The sequence below is a fragment of the Mobula birostris genome, chromosome 20, assembly GCF_030028105.1.
Source record: "Mobula birostris isolate sMobBir1 chromosome 20, sMobBir1.hap1, whole genome shotgun sequence".
NCBI classification, from domain to species: Eukaryota; Metazoa; Chordata; class Chondrichthyes; order Myliobatiformes; family Myliobatidae; genus Mobula; species Mobula birostris.
Genome location: NC_092389.1, coordinates 11,753,800 through 11,775,944, shown reverse-complemented (window position 1 = coordinate 11,775,944; position 22,145 = coordinate 11,753,800). Strand labels below are relative to the sequence as shown.

The window sequence follows — 22,145 nt, the reverse complement described above, 5'->3', positions numbered from 1 at the left end:
CTGTTTATTTTGTAATACGATTGTAACTATATTGTGGACTGCATTATATTCTGATTCATCTGTATTCTTAAGTTAACTGTGGGAAATTAAAAATAGTATGTCCAAGTGTGTAAAGAAAAAGGAGCTGATCTCCCTCAGTGGGAGAGGGAGATTGGGACTGCCAGGAGTTCACACTGGACAAAATATTGCTGAGGTATTATTATGTTTTCTGCTAGATATCTTTTTGTAAATATTGGCAGTGTTCTTTTTGCTCATTTTTATAAGTTTGATTTTTGACACATATAAAAAGCACCCTTGCACTAAAGTGCTAAGCAACTCCGACCATTTTTTTGGGTCATAACCCATGTGTCTAACAGACTGTCAGACCTCTTTTCCCAATTGTTGCTGTGGTATCTTTACGTGCACTTGGCACAGACAGGGCTTTGTCTTAACAACTCATTGATTCAAAACATCTCATTTAGGGATGCAGAAAACTCCCTTGACATCCAGGCAAATATGAAGCATTAGACAGTGTAATAACAAGCACCACAAGGTTTTGAACTCTCCAAACAACAAATTTTCTGAAAGCAGCCAACATTATCAAAGACTCCTCCCACCCCGGACATTCTTCTCCCCAACTTTCATCGGGCAAAAGAAACAAAAACCTGAAAACACGTACCACCAGGCTCAAGGACAGCTTCTGTCTAGCCTTTCTAAGACTGTTGAATGGACCTCTTGTATGATAGGATAGACTCTTGACCTCGCAATCGACCTCAATACAGCCTTGCACCTTATTGTCTTCCTGCAACGACCATGATACTTATAGGAGTGGAACTAGGCCATTCAATCAAGGCTGATTTACTATCCTGCTCAACCCCATTCCCCTGCTTTCTCCCCATAACCTTTGATGCCCTTACTAACCAAGAACCTATCAACTTCTGCTTTAAATATACCCAATGACTTGGCCTCCACAGCTGTCTGTGGCAACGAATTCCACAGATTCATCACCCTCTGGCTGAAGACATTTCTAAAAGATATTCTTTTTATTCTGAGATTGTGTCCCATGGTCCTAGACTCTCTGGTTACTGGAGATATCCTCTCTGTGTCCACTCTATCCAGGCCTTTCAATACATTTTCTCTGTAAATATAACACTTGTGCTACCTCAATGCACTTGTGTTGTGAAATAATCTGTTGTGAATGGCATACAAAACAAAGTTTTCTACTGTGCCTTGGTACATGTGACAATAATAAACCAGTTACCAAACTTTCTCCAGAACAATAATCATCATCTTCAAGAGGAAATTGGTAAAATTGTCTCATCGCTTACTTCATCCTGAATTAAATTTACTTCCAGGCTACAGGAATAGCGAGTGTGCCTATTGATTGTAACAGTGCAGCATCCGGAGCAAACCGCTCACATGAGTTTACACGGTGCAAATATGATAATGAATTTGTTTGACTGGCTACTGGCAACATCACTTTTCACCCATCTTTTCCCTCTTTCAAATGCTAAGTGTCTCTGTTGACAAACAGCAAAATGGGAGAAGAAACTGGAAGGGTTAAATGAGAGGCTGACAGAAGGAGGAAAAAGAAGGTAGCAAGAGCATGGTATTAGGGGAAAGAGAGAGATGAAAGGAGAGAAAGATCTCCCCAGCTCTTCCTCCACTACATTAACGACTGCGTCCCTGCTGCTTCAGGCACCCATGCTGAGCTCGTCAATTTCTTTGCTTGTAATTTCCACCCTGCCCTTCAACTCACTTGGTCCATTTCTGACACCATCCTCCCTTTTCTCAATCTGTCTCTATCTCTGGAGACAGCTTATCTACTGACATCTTTTATAAGCCTACTGATTTCCATGGTTATCTTGACTATACCTCTTCCTACACTATCTCCTGCTACTCCCTTCTCTCAGTTCCTTCGACTCCACCACAACTGTTCCCAGGATGAGGCTTTCTTTTCCAGGACAACAGAGATGTTCTCCTTCTTCAGAGAATGGGGTTTCCCTTCCTTCACCATAAAGCTGCTCTCACCTGCAACTCCTCCATTTCCTGAACATCCGTGCTCACCCCATCTTCCTGCCGCCTTAACAGGGATAGAGATCCTCTTGTCGCAGGTTGACTCTATGGTTAAGAAGGCATACAGTGCATTGGACTTCATCAACCGTGTGATTGAGTTTAAGAGCCGAGAGGTAATGTTGCAGCTTTATAGGACCCTAGTCAGACCCCACTTGGAGTACTGTGATCAGTTTTGGTCACCTCACTAAAGGAAAGATGTAGAAACTATAAAAAGGGTTCAGAGGAGATTTACAAAGATGTTGCCTAGATTGGGGAGCATGCCCTGTGAGAATAGGTTGAGTAAACTTGGCCTTTTCTCCTTGGAGTGTCGGAGGATGAGGGGTGACCTGATAGAGGTGTATACGATGATGAGAAGCATTGATCGTGTGGATAGTCAGAGGCTTTTTCCTAGGGCTGAAATGGCAGCACGAGAGGGCACAGTTTTAAGGTGCTTGGAAGCAGGTAGAGAGGAGATGTCAGGGGTAAGTTTTTTACACAGAGAGTGGTGGGTGTGTGGAATGGCAACAACAGTGGTGGAGGCAGAAACGATAGGGTCTTTTAAGAGACTCCTGGATAGGTACATGGAGCTTAGAAAAATAGAGGGCTATGGGTAACTGTAGGTAATTTCTAAAGTAAGGACATGTTCGGCACGGCATTGTGGGCTGAAGGGCCTGTATTGTGCTGTAGGTTTTCTATGTTTCTCCTTACCTAGCACCCGAGCATCCAACACATCATCATCTGCAACTTCTGCCTATCACTAAACATATCTTTACCTCCCCACCTCTCTCTGCTTTCCACAAGGATCACTCCCTCTGCAATTCCCTTGTTCATTCGACCCTCCGCACTAATCTCCCACCTGGCACTTATTGCTGCAAGCGACAGAAATGCTACACCTGCCCATTTACCTCCACCCTCACCTCCATTCAGGGCCCCAAACAGTCCTTTAGGTGAGGCAACACTTCACCTGCAAATTGGCTGGGGCCGTCTATTGTGTCTGATGCTCCCAATGTGGCCACCTCTATTTTGGTGAGACCTGTTGTAAATTGATGGAACGCTTTGTCGAGCACCTCTGCTCCATCTACCAAATCCAGAACTTCCTGGTGGCCAAACATTTTAATTCTGATTCCCATTCCCATTCTGACATGTCATCCATGGCCTCCCCTTGTGTCACGATGAGGCCACACTGGATAGCCTCCAGCCTGATGGTATGATATTGATTTCCCCTCCCAGTAAACAAATTCCACCACACCCCTTCCTCTATTCCCTACTCTGGACTTTTACCTCTTCTCACCTGCCTATCACTTCCCCCTGGGTCCCCTCCTCCTTCCCTTTCTCCTATGGTCCACTCTCCTCTCCTATTGGATTCCTTCCTCTCCAGCCCTTTACCTTTCCCACCCACCTAGCTTCACCTATCACCTTCCAGCTAGCCTCCTTCTCCTCCCCCCATCATTTTATTCTGGCATCTTCCCCCTTCCTTTCCAGTCCTGATGAAGGGTCTCAGCCTGAAACGCCAACTGTTTATTCATTTCCCAAGATGTTGTCTGTCCTGGTGTGTTCCTCCAGAATTTTGTGAGTCTTGCTGAGAAAGAAGATAAATTGGACTTATTGTCAAATTTCCCAGAAGGGCTTTGCAACTGAATGCACAAAAATGTGAGCATATCTTTACTCAACGCTTCTTTCATAGTTGTATTTTTTTATAGTGCCTTTCACATTATCTTTCCTTATTAAAGGTATTGCTCCTAACATTAGTAGATGAAGTGTGAATTGAGTAAAACCTGAGAGTTGTGACTGGCCTGTTTGATTTAATGAACAATAGCCTGCAGGAGCTTGCACGCTGGTTTGAGAGTCACATAATCCTGAACATTATGGGCCCTTTGAATCACACAAAGAGCCAGGTGGTACATGCTTCTTACTGATGTTTCGATTCGAAATCCATGCATCAGGCCCGACATTGTAACCCTCTTATTCTTGAAGATCATATGGTTCCAATGAATCCCACTGTACCAATATTTATCAATATTACTCAAATGTCCTCATTGATGTTCTGATGAATTGTTGGAGTTGACTGCAAAGAGAAATTCATGGCCAGAGTAACGTAAGTACAGTCTCTTCCACTTAAACCATCCAAGCATAACTTGAGTAGGCCCCTACTCTGGACAAATGGCAATAACAATTTGATATGACTGTAATTACAAAGGCTTCATCCATAATACATTCAGTGTGTTGACTGTTGAATAAGTACTTACCTTGTACTCACCCATTTAAATGGCTCCTCTGATTTCAACCAAAATTGGACCTTTAAGTGGCTTCAATTGGATGTTTGCCATTTTGTAAACAAAAATGTGGAGGAAACAGCAGATCCAACAAAAGCAGCCATCTCCATTCATCACCGAACTCTCCAATGTGTTCATTTGCATTTTAAAAAATCATCATTACGGTAATCACACCTTAACCGACAGTGAAAGCTGATCACAACTGTCTGAAATCAGCTGAGCCTTTAAAAATGGCAAATAAGGATAAACACTCACTGTGGAAAGTAGTCAGCTCACTTTAAATGGTTTTAAGTTAAGCCTTTGTAATTGAGGGTTATGGTAATAAACGTTTAGAGTCACTTTCTTCACCTGTGATAAGCGTGCTGGGAACAATAAAAACCATAAAAGTCAGTCTTTAAATTCACTCCCACACTGCGAAATGTATTTAACTCAACTGGATTTTTCTCCCTGTAAGGCTTCTGGTTTAAGATGGCACCGGTGAAGTGCAGCGATGACTTGCTGGAAGCAAACACAACCATTTGCTACTTTATTACTCACATGTTTTCTCAGAAATGATCACTGCACTCAATAACCTGTAACTTCTCTTTCCAGAGTTGAGCTTTCGAACCGCCTGTACCATCTGGGATTTTTGTGGTGTGAAAGTCTCAAAGGTGCAGCACAGTTGTGGTGTGGTACAGGCCAAATTGAGGCAGTGGGGCCCAGGCCTGAGAGTGAGGAATGACCCACTGTTTGGCAAATTTAAACACTGGGCCAGACTGGAAAGGTCAGGTACGAGCCAAATCAAGCTGGTGGAGTCCAGGCCTGCGAGCGTATTGATGCGGCAGGGCCCAGGTCCCAAAATGAGGAACGACCCGAGGTTTGGCTGATTTAAACGCCGAGCCAGATTGAAAAGGCCGGGTACAAGCCCTATCATATCGAGATGGCAAGGTTCGGCAATGTACCGAAGCTGCGGGGCCTGGGTCCGAGAGTGAGGAACAACCCAAGGTTTGGTCAATATAATCGCCGGACCAGATTGAAAAGATCAGGGCATTGGGGCCCGAGGCTGGGGATGGCCCAGTCTGGCAAGGTTTACTGTGACTGTGGCATGCAACTAACGGGCTCCTGGATCGGCAATGATGGCTTCGGGTACTGTGGACTCACTTTCATGAACTTCAGTTCTGAATGTTATTTGCTTACTTTTATCATTTGTATGATTTTTTTTCCTGCACATTGGGTGCTTGACAGTCTTTTTTTTTAATGGGTTCTATTAGTTTTTTTGTTTTGCGTCTGTCTGTGAGGAGATGAATCTCAAGGTTGTAATTAGTATAAAAGTACCATACTTTGAACTTGGGAGAACCACCCTGCTAATCAAAGAGCTGACTGGACTCATCTATGGAATGCCTCTTAGAGTAAAGCAACTGGGAGAAGGCAAACGTCCTTGTGATGTTGGCTGGAAGCTGCAAGCCGTTGACTACACACAGGCCGTGGACCGAAGCGAATTCCATCCTGTCTCCATCCCGTAGACCTGCAGTAGCTTTGTGCTCAAGAACAGTTCGCTCTTCATCAGTGCTGAATTGTATGGTAGGAATACAATCATGTGACATGCAACATTTTTGCATATTTGAAAGTGAAAAGATTTCAAAGAGTAGATGAAGCTTTATTTGTCGCATGTACATCAAAACATCCAGTGAAAAGTGAAGGCAAGTCCCTGAGAATGGACAGAGGGCATGTTGCTGTCTCTGTACCATTAGCCAAACAGCAAAGCACGTATTCCACAACGGCTGCAAGTACCTTCCCCTGGCAGTGGGAATCCAGGATCTATATCCCTTAGCTACTGCCAGCTACCAGAGAGGCAGCCAAATAGGAACATTTACAGAGCATTTTCTTCTCTGCTGATCGACCCTGACTGACTGATGTTCAAAGTAGTCTACAAAGGCTGAAAACATTTAAAAAGGCAATTCCAGGGCAAGTTGTATCTTTTTTACCCTTTTGATGCCATTTGACAGCAGTGTAGGGAAATCTTGTGCTATTCTGGACAAATCTTCTGAGTTTGGATATGGAATAGAACTCCCACTGCAGTGCCTCCCAGTGAAAGTTAAATGTGGAAGAAGATGGCTATGACTACGACACAGTCCCACTAAACACCCCAGTGAAGTGTAAAGATGGAATATTGTTTGCTCTAAAAATCCCAACAAACTGGAGATGATCTGTCCTAGGGTTGGAGGAGTGTGTGTGTGTGTGTGTGTGTGTGTGTGTGTGAGTGAGAGAGTGAGAGAGAGAGAGAGAAAACTTGTTTTGCTTGTCTATCAAATCCCTCCCCACTAATCTCCCTCCTGGCACTCATGCCTGCAAGCACCCTTAAGTGTTATACCTGCCCATGCACCTCCTCCTTCACCTCCATTCAGGGCCCCAAACAGTCTTTCCAGGTGAGGCAACATTTCACCTGCAAATCTGCTGGGGTTGTCTATTGTGTCCTGTGCTCCCGATGTGGCCTCCTCTACATTGATGAGGCCCATCATAAATTGGGGGACCTCTTCGTCGAGCTCCTCTGCACCATCCGCCTCAAGCAGGACTTCCCAGTGGCCAAATATTTTAATTCCAATTCTGAATCCATCGTATTGATCCATAGACTCCTCTTGTGCCAGGATGAGGCCACACTCAGGGTGGAGGAGGAACACCTTATATTCTGTCTGGGTAGCCTCCAACCTGATGGCACGAATATCAATTTCTCCTTCCAGAAAACAAATTCCACCCCTCTTCCTTTTATTTCTTCTCACCTGCCTTACTTTACCCTGGGTCCACTCTTTCCTCTTCTCCTATGGTCCACTTTCCTATCAGATTCTTTCTTCTCTAGACCTTTACCTTTCCCACCCATCTAGCTTTACCTATCACCTTCCAGCTAGCCTCTTTCCCCTTCCTCCCTCCCCCCACCTTTTTATTCTGGCAACTTCCCCCTTCCTTCTCAGTCCTGAAGAAGGGGCTCAGCCCAAAACGCCGACTGTTTATTCTTTTCCAGAGATGTTGCCTGACCTCCTGAGTTCCTCCAGCATTTTGTGTGTGTTGCTTTGGATTTCCAGCATCTGCAAACTTTCTCATGTTTGCTTTTCTGTTGTTGTGTTCTGCTGAACATTGTGGATGTGCTATATTGCCACCAGAATGCGTGGCAACACTTGCGGGCTGCCCGCAGCACATCCTTTGGTTGTGTTGGTTCTTTAATGCAAATGACGCATTTCACTGTTTGTTTCAATGTACATGTGATAAATAAATCTGAATCTGGCACAGAATAAGGCAGTCTCTGCACTGTCGTAGTAAAGATATTATCATTATGTTCCCTGTCATATGACATAGGTGATCATGGTCTATGACCATGATTATTCTTGGCAAATTCTACAGAAGTGGCTTGCCAGTGCCTTCTTTCTTGGCAAAATAGAGAGTAAAGTTGCTCTTGCAAAGTTTTACCAAACAATCCCTGCAAATATTTCCTCTAATTCCCTCTCTACATTCTTTACAAGCACCCAGACAAGGTTAAACATGGAGAAAGATTTCCCCTACAATGTCCCATCAAATATACCCAATGATGGAGATATAGAATAACATTCCTTTGTACTGTCCCATCAATATAATTAACCTCCAATGAACTCATTACTTCTGCAATGTGTTACTTCTATTCCTAATGGAAGCTTTGTAAAATCTTAGACAGCTCATTACTGTGATTATCTGGATATTGTCAAGTTGGCTGATGTGGCCTGAAAGTATTTGACATATAACATGTATGGATGATAGAGAAGAACAGCAGTATCATGCTTCACTGGAAATCAGGAGCGACAGGTGACAAGTCAGTGTCTCAACTCTTACCACATTGCTCAAAAGTTCAAATGGACGATCACTCCAAAATTCAGCAAGTACTGAGATATTTGTGTTCACTGAAGTTTGTTAGCTCAAGACGAGTGTCTTAAATATTGTGAAATTGATCTTCCATAAACCACAATGTGAAATTTTCTTTGCTCTGCATTCAATCAATGGTACTTGAAAAATTCTAGAACATATCTTAAACAACAGAGGCATCATCAGTCCCTAACAACAATAGTATTTATATAAAGCATATCTAGGGGTATAAATGTAATTGATAGTCACAATTCAGAATGTGCTATGCCTGTACAATTTAACTTAGCATTAAGATAGATGAGTACTCGAGTCCAGATATTTCATTTTTCCTGTCCTTCCTGGTGATCTACATCTTCACATCCATCTACTATTCCACACAGAAGTTCCATATAATGTAGCAATAACTTGCCAGTCCTATAGATCACTGCTTTCAGTTCAGGGTTAGACCATGCCTCACAAAGCCCCTTTACATGCATCTAGTAGCTTTAGGTACACAGCAAGGAAGTTATATTGGAAAATAAAAGTTTCATACTTTTATTTATTATGTTTCCAAAATTACATATGTGCCTGAATGGAAATCCGAATACTGGGAAAGAGCAATGGAATTTTTTTTCTGTTCAGTTTTGGGATCTGGGCCTTACTGGCAAGCCAGCATCTCTAACTGCCTTTAAGACATAGAGCAGCGGTTCACTGCTATTTGGCGAAGGTACTCCTACAGTGCAATGGGAAAGGTAGGTTCAGAACTAAGGCTCTGCTGCAACAAAGGAATAACACTGTTTTCCTTGCCTTCCGAAGAAGTCAGTTTGGGAGATATCATTTAAATAAAGTTGTCATGTTGCGTCTTGGTGGTATAAATTGGTAACCATGGTAGAGGGAATGTTGCAGTTGAGCATTACAAGACTGCAGGCAGCCAAGAGAAGCTATGTTTGGAAACGAAACCATGCTGGAGACAGATTCATTCCCCCATTCCCAAAGTCAGAGCATTCAACATTGTTTATCCCTTTTTTTTATTACCTTGATGTACTTAATGATCTGTTTGGGTAGCATGCCAAGCTTTTCCACTGCATCTCAGCACGTGACAATAAATAAACTAATTACCAATTAGCTGTGTTATACCTCTGTCAACCCTGGGACATCCACTTTTACAAGCTCTATAGTCATGAAGGAAATACTACAGCCAACTGGCTCTCAGCAAACTCCCTGGAAAGGCAAGGAATAAATGTTCAAATACAAATTCCAGTGATGTGAGATACAAGTAAATATTGGCCAGGGCACCTGGAAGAACCAATGCTCTTTGTAGGGTGCACAGAAATTTAAAAATCTACTTGAGGGCGTTATGTTTGTTCTTCTGACGCCATGTTATGTTTGTTCGTGATAAATTTAAATTTAGCGTGGGCAAAACCAACACATCTTTATTCGTAACACTCCAACAATGGCTTCAGCTTGACACATCGTCACTTCTGGTTCCGGGTGAACTGCCTGCATTGCAGACTGGGAATGGAAGTTCTTTATTACGTACACACATAATAACATAGAGGGCAGGTGGGAATTCTGCTTAAACAGCACCTCAGCTATGCAGCAATACCTCAGAGCTACACTCTCATGTTACAGAGTGGGGGGGGGGCGGGCAGTGTATGTTCCAATTGCAATTTTCTGTCATACAAAGCGGTGCCATCTGCATGTAAAGAAACTGGAGCTGAAACAATCATATTTACTTAATTGGCCTGAAACATTGATCTTTATTTCTTTCCATAGATGCTACCTGACCTGCTGAAGTTCCTCCAGCATTTTGTGTGATATATTTACTTCAGTCCCGATGAAGTGTCTTAACCCAAAATGTCAATTGTCCATTTCCCTCCACAGATGACCTGCTGAGTACCTCCAGCACCTTTGTGTTTTTACTGTATTTGTTTATTTCTCCCCACAAATTCTGACAGCAATTTTTCATTCTGTGTCTCAAATTTCTGTTAAATGAATGGCTATAATGCATGTAGTAGCCTGCACTGAGAATGCTGGCCTCAGTTTAGCACTCGGAGCATTGAAAGAAAGATGAAAGTAAATGCCTGCTGCCTGGACAAGTTCTCTTTGTAATGGGAACAAAGGGGAAGAACCCACGTATGACACTGGATCCAAGTAAAATGAAAACAGCAGGTCAAATAAGTTTTCATTTGCATCTTTTATTTAAAAAAAAAGTTCCCCCTCCCATGTAAGATTTTTAAACATTTTCACACAATTCGGCACATAACAGGTTAGGCAAAATCCACCAACGAACCATCTGCAACCAGAGAATCCGTATAAAGAGAACCAACAGGAAAGAAAGCAGCCAATAAAACAGATTGCATCAGCAACATTGTACAAAACAGTTACACAATACATTTTACAAAATGGTTTTTATTTGCACAATAGTTAACAAGATTCAATGGACACAGTAAATGCAGCACCAAACTCGAAACAAAAATACTTTAAGTGTAACCATGGCAACTTGGTGCTCAAAACAACCTGCTATGGTTACCTTATCTTGCCCCATTGTAAATTAATTTGTCATGAGGAATTAGGAATGTCATGCTAGTGCACAATGGCAGAGTATGATGGGTTGAGAACAGTGTAACTGGAATGGAAGAGAGAGCATGATAATCTTCCAATTCCCACATCTCAGTTCACACACCCAAAAAATTAACAAAAACAGTGTCAACTCCTCCAAATCTAAAATTCAGGAATTGACATAAAGGTCCGCAATTCTCAAAGCCTAGCTAGCAATACTGCAGGCAGGAACCAGGACAAATCCAGCCAGGACTGGGATACTGCACCAAGAAACCAGGTCAAGCTAAGACAGGAATGGGATACCATCGATTTGTTGTGCCATTGAAAGATTTCCCATGGTAGATTAATATTCTTTACAGGAAACAAATAAGACAATTAAAAAAGGAGTAACTTGGACAGTCCTAAGAAACTGTTCAGTGCTTGAATATCAATTTTATTTTATCAGAAGAATGTGCTTGTCCATCAGGTTTTACTGTGTAAGGATTAGTGACAATTCCTCCAAAGAGCCACATAGAATTTTAAGTACTATTTACGAACTCTACTTCAGACTTTTCTTTTTGTGATCGACAATTCTGCAAGCCACATGTTTCCAAGGACATTTACAGATGGACCCCTCCCGCCCCCACGCACAGACTTCCTTCTTTTTCTTTCTAAATAGTAAATCTATACAGATGGTTCTGGTCAAAGAACGCTGTTCCTTTTCATGAGAAGCTGCAAATGTGTAGGATTGCAACGGTGAATTCTGTTCCAAAACTCTACTCCTGCAGTTGACAACTAATTCTCTTATTTTGTGTACACAATAACTTACCTTGTTTGAAAATCAGAAAAAAACTACAAAGGTTGGAAATCTGAAATAGATTCCTCCACTTCACCCCTCAAGATTTGGGAGTCTAAAACCAGAGGGCACAGGTTTAAGGTGAGGTGGGGAAAAATTACAGGGGATCTGACAGGCAAGTTTTTTCATGAAGAAGGTGGTTTGCATATGGAACTGAGAGCTCAAAGGTGGGAACAAGTACAACATTTAAAAAACATTTGGATGGATACGTGGATATGAAAGGTTCAAATATGGCCAAATAGAAGCAAATGAAACTAGTTGAGATAGGTATCTGAGTCAGCATGGACAAGTTGGGGCAAAGGGCTTGTTTCCATCCTGTGTAACTGATAAAACAGGAAATTGCAGAAACACACAAGTCAAGCAGCAACAGTGGAAACACAAACAGTATTTCTCAGACAAAATGCTGGAGTAACTCAGCAAGTCAGGCAGCATCTATGAAGGGAAATAAGCAGTCAACACATTGGACTGAGATCCTTCATCAGTTTCTTGGTTCAAAACGTCAACTGTTTACTCCCTTTCATAGATGCTGCCTGAAGTGCTAAGTTCCTCCAGCTTTTTGTGCGGGTTGCTCAAGGTTTCTGGCAACTGGAGAATCTTGTGATAACAGTTAGTGTTTCTGGTCCAAGATTCTTTTTACAGATAAAATCTGACTGCTGAGTGTTTGCAGTATTTTCTGTTTTATTTTCCTTCCCTTCTAAATACTTGAAAACTTCAGATATTTGACCAGAAGACCATAGGATATAGGAACAGAATTAGGCCATTTGGCCCATTGAGTCTGCTCCACCATTTCATCATGACTGATTTATGATCTTTCTCAACCCCATTTTCTTGACTTCTCCCTGTAACCTTTGACTCCCTTACTAATCAAGAAATCATCAACCTCTGCTTTAAATATACCCATTGACTTGGCCTCCACAGCCATCTGTGGCAATGAATTCCACAGATTCATCAGCCTCCAGCTGAAGAAATTACTTATCAGCTTTATTCTAAAGGGACGTGCTGGCTTTTAGAATGCCTTTTGGTCTGGACTCCCCTACATCTTCTCCATGTCCATTTGATTTAGCAATAACTAATTAATTTCCCTCCAAAGGCTGTCAAATTTGATTGCAACACAAGTCATTTTGATTTGCTTCCCAAACCCGAGTGGATTTCCAGGCTCACTGACACAAAACACAGGAAGACAATGGTCCATTGGCTTTACAGGCCCTGACCTGCCATTCAGTCGGTTCATCGCCTCAATTCCTTTCTTCTCTCTTTTCCCCATTTCCCATGACCTTCTGTATTTACAAAAATATATCACTCTTTTGAAAGATCTAATTACTTACTAGATGATTCAGATTTTTTTTAGGGATACTGAAATTCTAGATTTTGTTTTTTTTTTGGCCAGAAGTGCTTCCTAATTTTATTTCTCAACAGCAAAGCTACAATTAAACACTTTCTCATTTTCGATCCTCTCAGAGAAGAGTTTTGTCGTATCGGACCTGTTAATCCATCCCACATTTCTTTTCAAAACCCCTGATGAGATTAGCACTGAGTCACTGATAAACAAGGCTATTCATGCCACGTTTATACAGCCTGTCCGCATAATGTCACCCGCTAATCCCTGGTATCTTTCTAGGGATCTCCGCTGCAAGACATCCTTTCTAAAGTGTAGTGGCGGAAATTGAATGTAGTATTGCAGTGGATCTTTTAAAAAAGGCTCTGTACAAATAGCATATCTCCCTTTAGTATTCCAGTCGCTTTGAGATAAGACCAAACATTCAATTAGCCTTTTTTTAAAAGTTTCTTGCCCTCATTCCTTGACTTTTAATGAATTATGGACTCCCAAGTCCTTTTGTCCTTCTACAGTCCCTGTTTAACACCTATTTAAGAAGCATCATGATTTAACTTTCTTGGGTTCTAAGTGAATGACCTCAGACTAGTGCATTGAACTCCATAAGCCATAATTAAATAAATCACACTCCCACCACACTGCCCAACTGGCAAGAATCCAGGAGTACCCAAGAGCTATAATACTTAGTTAAATTAATTTCATAGGAAATATTCATCATTTATGGAAGCTTAAATCTTAATAATCCCCATTCTGAATTAGTGCTATTCTTTTCACAAACCAATTCACTCACACGTGCTAACAACTTCCATTAAGTCGAGCACTACCCAGTGATGCCCATAGGGAACCTTTCACCTGAAAAAGACAAAGCTGCAAGCTCTATCAGTTTCCAGGGAGACCAATAGAGGGAGAATAAAAAGCAGTAAATTGCACAAAGGGCATTGAATAGCAAATCAGCAATAGCAAGATTCATTAGCTATTTGGTCCTTCCACCCCCACCAGCCCCCCCCCCCCATTTCTCTCTCAGACAGATGCACACACACAGTTGGTCCCCATCTCTCTTCCTCTTTTGGTCCCCTGGAAACTGTCTACCAGCTGAAGCATGCACCAAAGAAAAAGTGCTCTTTAGGGAAGGAAAACTGAAAAGTAAATGATATTAAAGGTATCACATTGCAATAAGACAGCAGTGGCGTTAAACCCAATGCTTGGGGACTTGGAAAGCCCAAACTCAGTGCTTCTCGACTTATCTACTTAATATCCCTCATCCGGTACTCCAGAAGTGCTTCCTGTTTTCCTGGTCCATTAAGTAGCTTACCCAGAAAACAGGTTCTACATTTAATAGTCATGTTGCTAACCACCTGATATTTAAACTTCTGTCGTCAGAACCCTCCCGTGGGCTAATATGGCAATGTAGTGGTAAGGGTAATGCGTTACAGCACTAGTCACCAGAGATCAGCAACAGAGGTTTAATTCCCAACATTGTAAGGAGTTTGTACGTTCTTCCCGTGGCTGTGCAGGTTTCCTCCGGGTGCTCCAGTTTCCTCCCACATTCCATAAATGTATGGGTTAGTGTAAATGAGTTGTGGGCATGCTATATTGGTGCCGGAAGCATGGCAACATTGGCGGGCTGCCCCCAACACTTATTTGGACTGTGTTGGTCATTGACACAAAATAAAGCATTTCACTGTACGTTTTGTTGTACATGTGACAACCAACACTAATCTAATCTATTCAGTCAGATCACTACTTCCCTGGCCCTCCAACCCAAGTCTCCAGCTGGCTTGTTCTGAGGGAGGTGAGGTTGCATAGAATCACTTTGTCTGTTTAAGCCCAGAATTCATGCTACAGAGCAACTTTCTCATATCATTAAATTCTTTCATGGCATTAAATCCAAAGAAAAAGTTAGTAAACTAAGAATTTTCTGATCTGTTAGATAGCTTAAAAGCAAATTATTTTAAAAAAAGTCCTCAGAAAATTATTAAAAATTGAGCTGAATTGAAATCATCAAACACTCCAGTAGCTCACTGAGAGGGTAACAATCTCAATCTTATCCCACCATTTCTCCCTCCCATAGGAGCCACCTGACCACCTTTCTAACCATTTGTCGTTTTGGTGTCAGGCTTCAGCTTTGTTTATAAGTTTGAGCCAGTTGTAAAATACCAGTTCACACCATTAAGTTATAACAGATTAGAGAACGGGGAAATAAGTTGGGGGGGCGGGGACGTGACTGCTCCGAGAGCCTGTTTGATGGGTTGAATGACCTCTCTATATTAAAAGGAAATATGGAAAAAAAATACAGAATAAAACACAAATCTGATTAATGGGTTTCTCCAAACTATAAAAATCATCCTAAAATTTATGAAATATATATCAACTACATTTGACTTTTTAGAGCCTTGGTTTCAGTGAACTTTAACCACAATGCAGAATATTAGAATGTGGAGTAGGGGTAGGCCATGGCTGAAATTCCCTCTCAGTTCCACTTTCCTGCACCATCCCCACACATCATTTCCTCTACTTTGAAAGAACCACCACAACTCTATGAGATAGAGAATCTCAAAGTTTCACCACTCCCAGAGTGCAATAAATCTCAGCCCCAAATGGCCAACCCCTTATTCTGAGATTCTGGTACCTAGATCTCGACTCCTGAGTTGTGGAAAAATGCATCCCTGCATCCAGTCCATGATAAACTTTGACTGATAATGCTCTATGATTTTGCCACTTTTCCTCTGCCTTGGTCAATCGCGTACTTGAAACAGAGTTCAAGGTTTCACTGATGCAAGAGCTGGGAGGCTCTCTAGTCAATGGGTCGACAACTATCACACCCCATTTTAAATTGATTGAAGAACAGGAGATTTTTTAAAAAAAAATGTAGGCCTTTGTAAACCAAATAATAACCAGCTCACTTGCACTGCAGTGAGAAGCATTGATATGTCCAAATCATAAGTTTCTGTTGAACGTTTTCATAACAGATCAGTTTGCCAAATAAGACTAGAAGATACAAGAGCTGAATTAGGCTATTTGGCCCACCGAGACCATTCTGCAATTCAGTCATGGCTGATTATTTTTAACCTCATTTTCCTACTATCTTCTTGTAACCCTTAGCCTCAATACTAATCAAGAACCTATCAATCTCTGCCGTTAGACACCCAGTGACTTTGAAAACCACAACTCTCAATAGCAACTAATGTCATAGATTCACCACCATCTGGCTGAAGAAATTCCTCTTCATCTCAGTTTTAAAGAACATCCCTTTACTCTGAGGCTGTGCCCTCAGATCCCAGACTCTCTCCTAATGAAAACATCCTCTCTGTGTCTACTCTATCCAAGTCTTTCAGTATCCGGAAGGTTTCATTGGGATTCCCCCCCTCCCCAAACCCACATCCTTCTGAACTCCATCAAGTACAGGCCCAGAGACAAAACACTCCTTAGATGTTAAACTTTTCATTCCTACGGTCATTATGTGAACCTCTCCAGGGACAGCACATATTTCCATAGATACAGGGCACGAAATTGCTCATGGCATTCTAAATGTGATTTGACTAATGTCTTGTAAAGCTGTAGAAGTCCACCCTTGCTTTTATATTCTGGTCCAGAATACGTAGCTCTAGGAGGAAAAAGCTTTCTGGAAAAGTTTTTTCTCTCTTGAATCCTCTGACATTGTTTCAACCTTGACCAGACTTTAGCTCGGGATGGCCAGTGAACAGTCACTTAACCAGGAGGTCTTATGAATGCACCTTAATTATGGTTAAGCTTTGCAACATTTCAGTTGGCACTACACCATGCTGAGAAATACATTATGCTGGAAAGAGGGAGCATTAAGCACATACCCAAATTATCCTCCCTCAGGATAAGTTTGCATTGGGTAAGGCAAAGGTGAGTCAGGAATTGATGGACATGCAACAGGTTGGTGTAATATTTATAAAAAAAAAGTCAAATACCGCCTACACAGACTGCATTTTGACATCCAGTGAGCCATCTATAAATCAACTCTCATGTGCCTCTCTGAAAAGCAAGTTACGTGACACAGGGTGTAACACAGTCCCTCACACCATTGATTCTAGCCAGAGTGAATGTGCTGACAGGATTGTCTCACACTGCTTAGTTTTATAACTTTTACAGCTCTTAGGGTCCTAACAACACTGACATTTATTCCTCAGGCCAGGTAGGACTAGTTTAGATCAGCAGGAACATGGGAGATTCTGCAGATGCTGGAAATCGAGAGCAACACGCGTAAGATGCTGGAGGAATTCAGCAGGTCAGGCAGCAGCTACGGCAATGAATAAAGAGTCAACATTTCAGACTGAAATGCCGACTCTATTCCTCTCCATAGTTGCAGTCTGACCTGCTGAGTTCCTCCAGCATTTTGTCTAGATTAACAGGAGTCACATAGGTGAAGGGTGGCTGGTTTTATTTCCATAAACTACCACGGATGTGTGTTATTTTTTGCGTTCATGTCTCATTTTGCACACAGCTCTTTTTTTTCTCTTCACCAAATTGTTTAATTTCTGTATAATTTAGAATCTGTGTGTTGTCTGAACCCAAGTGTCTGTGATGCTGCTGCAGGTTTTTCCATTGTTCCTGTACTTCACCACACCTGTGCACATGACAATAAACTCAACTTGACTCCTTGAAACAACATGACTGATGAAGCAGTCACGATTTCACATCAATCCATTAGCTTCATGTACATTTACTGGTGCCAGCCTTCTGTGGGAGATGTTTTCAACTGCCACCATTCTCTGGATCATTAGACTCAATGACAAGGTCACTTCAGCACTGAGTTCACAAGTCCTATAGTGGTGAGAAGGGTAAGTGATCAATTTGTCAAAGCGCAGCTCATTATATATCTGTGGTGTACCTCCAGCCTTTTCAATTTTTATGGCAATATACTTTCAAGGATTGATAGCAATGTTGTACAGCACCCAACCCCCCAGCACTGTCCCTTCTCTGTACCACTTTCTCTTTCCACATTAAGACATACTGCCCTTGTTTAATGCATTCCTGTTTACGGAAAGCTTAGCGCCAGGTCTGAATCTATTGAGAGGGTTGGTGGAGGCACGCTCTTCATGCCAGAGCAGTACAATGTAACAATTATTACTTAGTGATAACATTGCTGTCATCGTGTTCTTGTAGGAGTTCTTCAACAAAATTAACACTTAATGCATTGGCAATTTTGGAACAAAGAGAGTGGTGTTCCTGCATGATAGCATCTGATAAATTGTGATGTTTGTTGCTCTGCACAATGCCTGTGTGTTAGTACTGTGGGAGGTGCAGCGCTGTGTTTACAGCATAGCCCTGCTGCCCACAATAGTGACAGACTGCCCTTTTAAATTGGAAAACAATTGTAAAGAGGCCTAAAGCCGGAAGGTCTTAAATTATTAGTCGGTGAGCAGGCTTGCTTGGCATCTACCATGCTAGAGTAGGCACATCTAGCAGCTGAAGGCACACAACTCTTTCGTGACACTTGTACATTAAATTCCCAACACTCTGTCCCAGGGACATTACCATAGAGCTGAAAATAAAGCATGCAAGGGCTCTTCTTCATTCTGGCTCCAATGGGAAAGGCATCATGCTGACTCGCTCTCCCTCTCTCTGCCCTCCTGATTATTCTCAGCAGGTTTATTTCAGACATTCAGCACTGGCCGGTTTGTTCTGACTTGGTCTAATTAATGATTGCAAGCCCCTTGCATCGCGCTGCTGTACTCTGCTAACATCTTTCAGGATTAAATGATCAGGGACCAGTGAGAAGTAAATTTGCCCAACAAATTTGTCCTCTATGCCTTGTGCTTAAATTTAGACTAAACGATGGACAAATTGAAATAATACAATAAAGCTAACATGATGTTAAATGTTTGAAATATACATTATTGTACACACCTGACCTTAAACAAAATGCAGAACATCGAACATTTTGTTAAAGAGAATTCTGAAACATGCACTGATTAGACTCAACAATTGAACCTCGATCGTTTAACGCTGTAGAGGTTTGCTAGGATTTATGAAGGGAAGTGATTCCTCACACCTTAGTAACTCCACAACAGGACACAATTTTGAGACTTAATGTAATACAAAGTTACATGCAGGAATGTTGTATGCTACAATCAAGACTCCATTCAGGAGGGGAACGAAATTCATTTTCTTGCAGGCAAATTCTTTTTACTTCAAAGCATTAAAAAAAAATTAATAAGACTGTGACCCCCTAAAAATTTACAAGTCACTTAAGGTGCCTAACATGACTTTGTGGAGTTAGAGCTATGTGCGACTTAAAGGAATTTGGTCTTTAGATACTGTCATCATCTTCCGGATGACCTAGATACAGATTCAGCTAAAGGCTGGAGAGAAGGTGAGCAGCTAATTCCCCCCTTACCCTCTACAACTAATGGAATTTTAGAAGTTGCTATTACATGTCTTCACCAACCAGTTGCTTAACAAGCAAATCTAACCACTCACTAGCACATGCCAGTAAGTTATTAGCCACCGCCCATCCTAATTAGTGGTTATAAATTAATGACTAAATTAATGACAGTTAAGGTAACACAGCCACAGATGTGCTGGCAGCCTGATCGAGTTCCAGTGTTTAGCATAAGTTACCTGATGTCTGTGCAGTATAGTGATGAGACATCAGCTTTTTCAGCAAGTCCAGCCAGCAATGAGTGAGGCACTCCTCGTTAGTGCTGTACAGAAAAGTTTTTTTTTGTAATATTTATGAAATCATTGTCTTTAGAATTTTTTTTTGAATGAAATGTAAAAAATAAACCATAATGTAATCATTAAGACCTTAGCTGATGCAGAGTTCTTTATAGCAAACCACCTGGGTCTGAATCAGGACACTTTGATTTTGCCCTGTACCACAAGGGGTCTGGCACTACACATACCACTCTTTCTTTGAAATTATGGAGCCATCGTTCTGTGAGACCATGTCTTCTGTCATATCCGGGGGATACTGGAAGCTCAGGGTCTGGTCATCAAACTCCTCCTGTGTGTCGCTCTCATCCACAGTAAAGTAAGGGCGCTTGGTGTCTGCGTCAAAGTCTGCACCGTCTCGGATAACTTTCCTTTCGTTTTCGTAACTTACATTCATGGAAGACAACTTTTTATCCTCATCGGATTCCTCCTGGTAAGGGACCTGTTGTGGGCCAGGAGGCATGATGCCAGCCTTGCCGTATCCATTGCCAAACACGTGTTTCTTGGTGTTGTAGTCCCCCTTGAAGGTTTGCTGCCTCTTGCGCAGGACGATGAAGACTATGACAGCGATTATCACGACGAGCACCGCACCTCCCACAATTGCTGCAATCATCAAAGTGTTGCCTCCGCTCTTGCTGCCGTCCAGACTCTCGTTCACACTCGGGATGTCGGATGGTAGGATTTGAGGGGATTCTGGGTAGGAAAAGACAGATGGAAGGGACAACGTCAGTCCCGTGTTTTGAAAGATGTGGGTGACAAAGGGAGAGGGAAGGGGAGACAGAGGGAAGGGAGAAAGATGACTGAAATTAATAGTCTATATCTATGCTGGTCTCCTGACATCATTAAAGTTATTATTGCACTTGTTCCAGCATTGCTGACACAACTCCACCCATTATCGGCGCGCCTTTATTGCACAGGTAAAGTGCGGCCAATGCAGAATATCTGGAATCTAAATGCAAACTTTTTTTTTGAAATACTTAGTCATTTTGGTGATGTTGAGGCAAAATATGTCTCTCTCCACTGACGTTACCTGTCCTGTTGAGAGTTTCCAGCAAGCTATTCCCTTTCTATTTGTAAATCATTCATCATTCCTTATTAATGTTTGCTATGATTATAGCCCCAGTCCTAATATGGGCAGTATCTTTCACCCCCCCCCCCCAATGGAGCCATGTAGTTAGTCAGTCTCTCTCTCATACACACACACATACACACACACACTTACAGCTACTAATCACATCACTGTGCCAAAATAAACTAAAGTCAGTCATCCTTAAAGGAACTTATGCCCCTATCCAAAGAAAAACCCTGATTTAATACCATTGCCACTGGTTGTGACCTGATTTTACAGATACGCTAAAGAGAAACACAGTTCATTGCCAATAAAACTAGTGTAAATTGCCATTTAACAATAATTATTACTAAATCAAAGACATATTTTACTTGCATTGACTGGTGCTCTCAACATGTTAAGAGCCCCAATGTTGGAAGTTACAGCTTCTCAGTGATGAAACACACACACTCACTCCACAATAGACGCACACATACACACCACTGATACATTCACCCCACATACACACACATGAACTCCTATGCATCACAGAAATCACACTCTCATATACATATTAATACATGTACACATACACACACAGCTGAACATGTTGCAGACACTACAACATACAGACAACAGGACCCCATAAACATTAGCAATTCCAAAAGCTGCAGTCTGAAGTACTTGAAAAGGAAAATCAGTAATAAAATGCACTAAGCAAGCCAAGAGGAAAGCTTTACTCATTTACCATGGAAAAGAGATTTCTGTTGAAAGGAACATAAAAGAATTGAAAACAGATCTTGAGTTTAAAAAAATAACAATGGAATTATAAAGACAAAATCAGGTTAGAAAATCATCCTTGCTTGTCTAAGAGGGTTAGAATGCTTCAGGCATTGCCCAGATGTTCCTTATTCAACCTGTGCCACTAATGCTAATTGCTGAAAGATGGATACTATTTTCTATTGCAGACTCTGAACTTTGAGCAGTACAGGCTCAAGGGGGCCAAATGACTGTCTTTTTTTCTATATTGTAGAACACTGTGATATCAGGTGTGCCTGTAACTTCCCTCCTGAGCCCCTCGACTGCTGCCCTGATTAGTACTTAGCATCTAAATTTATAAGTCCTATTTAAAGACTGCCAGACTGCAGGCTTAGCTACAGAAGAGACATTTTTCCCCCCAGTCTCACTTAATGCTCTGCATTCATTATCATGACATACACCTTCATACTGCAACGCTGCACCAAACACAGCTGAAATACCGTTGCCCAGTTTTCAGTCACAGAACTACTTTGCACGAGCTGCTCTCGAACTATCGCACTCCCCCCCGCCTCCCAGAAGCCCATTTTTAAGCCCAACTTGCTTCAAAACATGGATGTAAAGAACATTTTAAATTATAACCAACATATATTTTCAATTCTGTTTAGTCATCCCTGTCAACTGTACCACACTACACACCCATTCAGGCTCTTTCATTGTGTGATTTTCTCCCCATACATTCTTACATACAAGTATAGAGTAAGCAACCTTGAATCA

The 22,145-nt window shown here is 41.8% G+C and overlaps 1 protein-coding gene across 6 annotated transcripts in view; it reads right to left on the bottom strand.

The window, feature by feature from the left end:
• nectin1b (nectin cell adhesion molecule 1b) overlaps positions 1-22,145 on the bottom strand; it is a 548,976-nt gene that overhangs the window by 296,048 nt on the left and 230,783 nt on the right. The window contains exon 6 of one of the 6 annotated variants that reach the window (XM_072238128.1): positions 10,339-20,257. The exons of the other annotated variants lie outside the window; for them this stretch is intronic. Within the exon in view, the coding sequence (XP_072094229.1) occupies positions 19,746-20,257 (512 nt within the window). The 3' untranslated portion in view covers positions 10,339-19,745. Of the gene's footprint in view, positions 1-10,338; positions 20,258-22,145 lie in introns of those variants that run through there. 6 annotated transcript variants of the gene reach the window in all.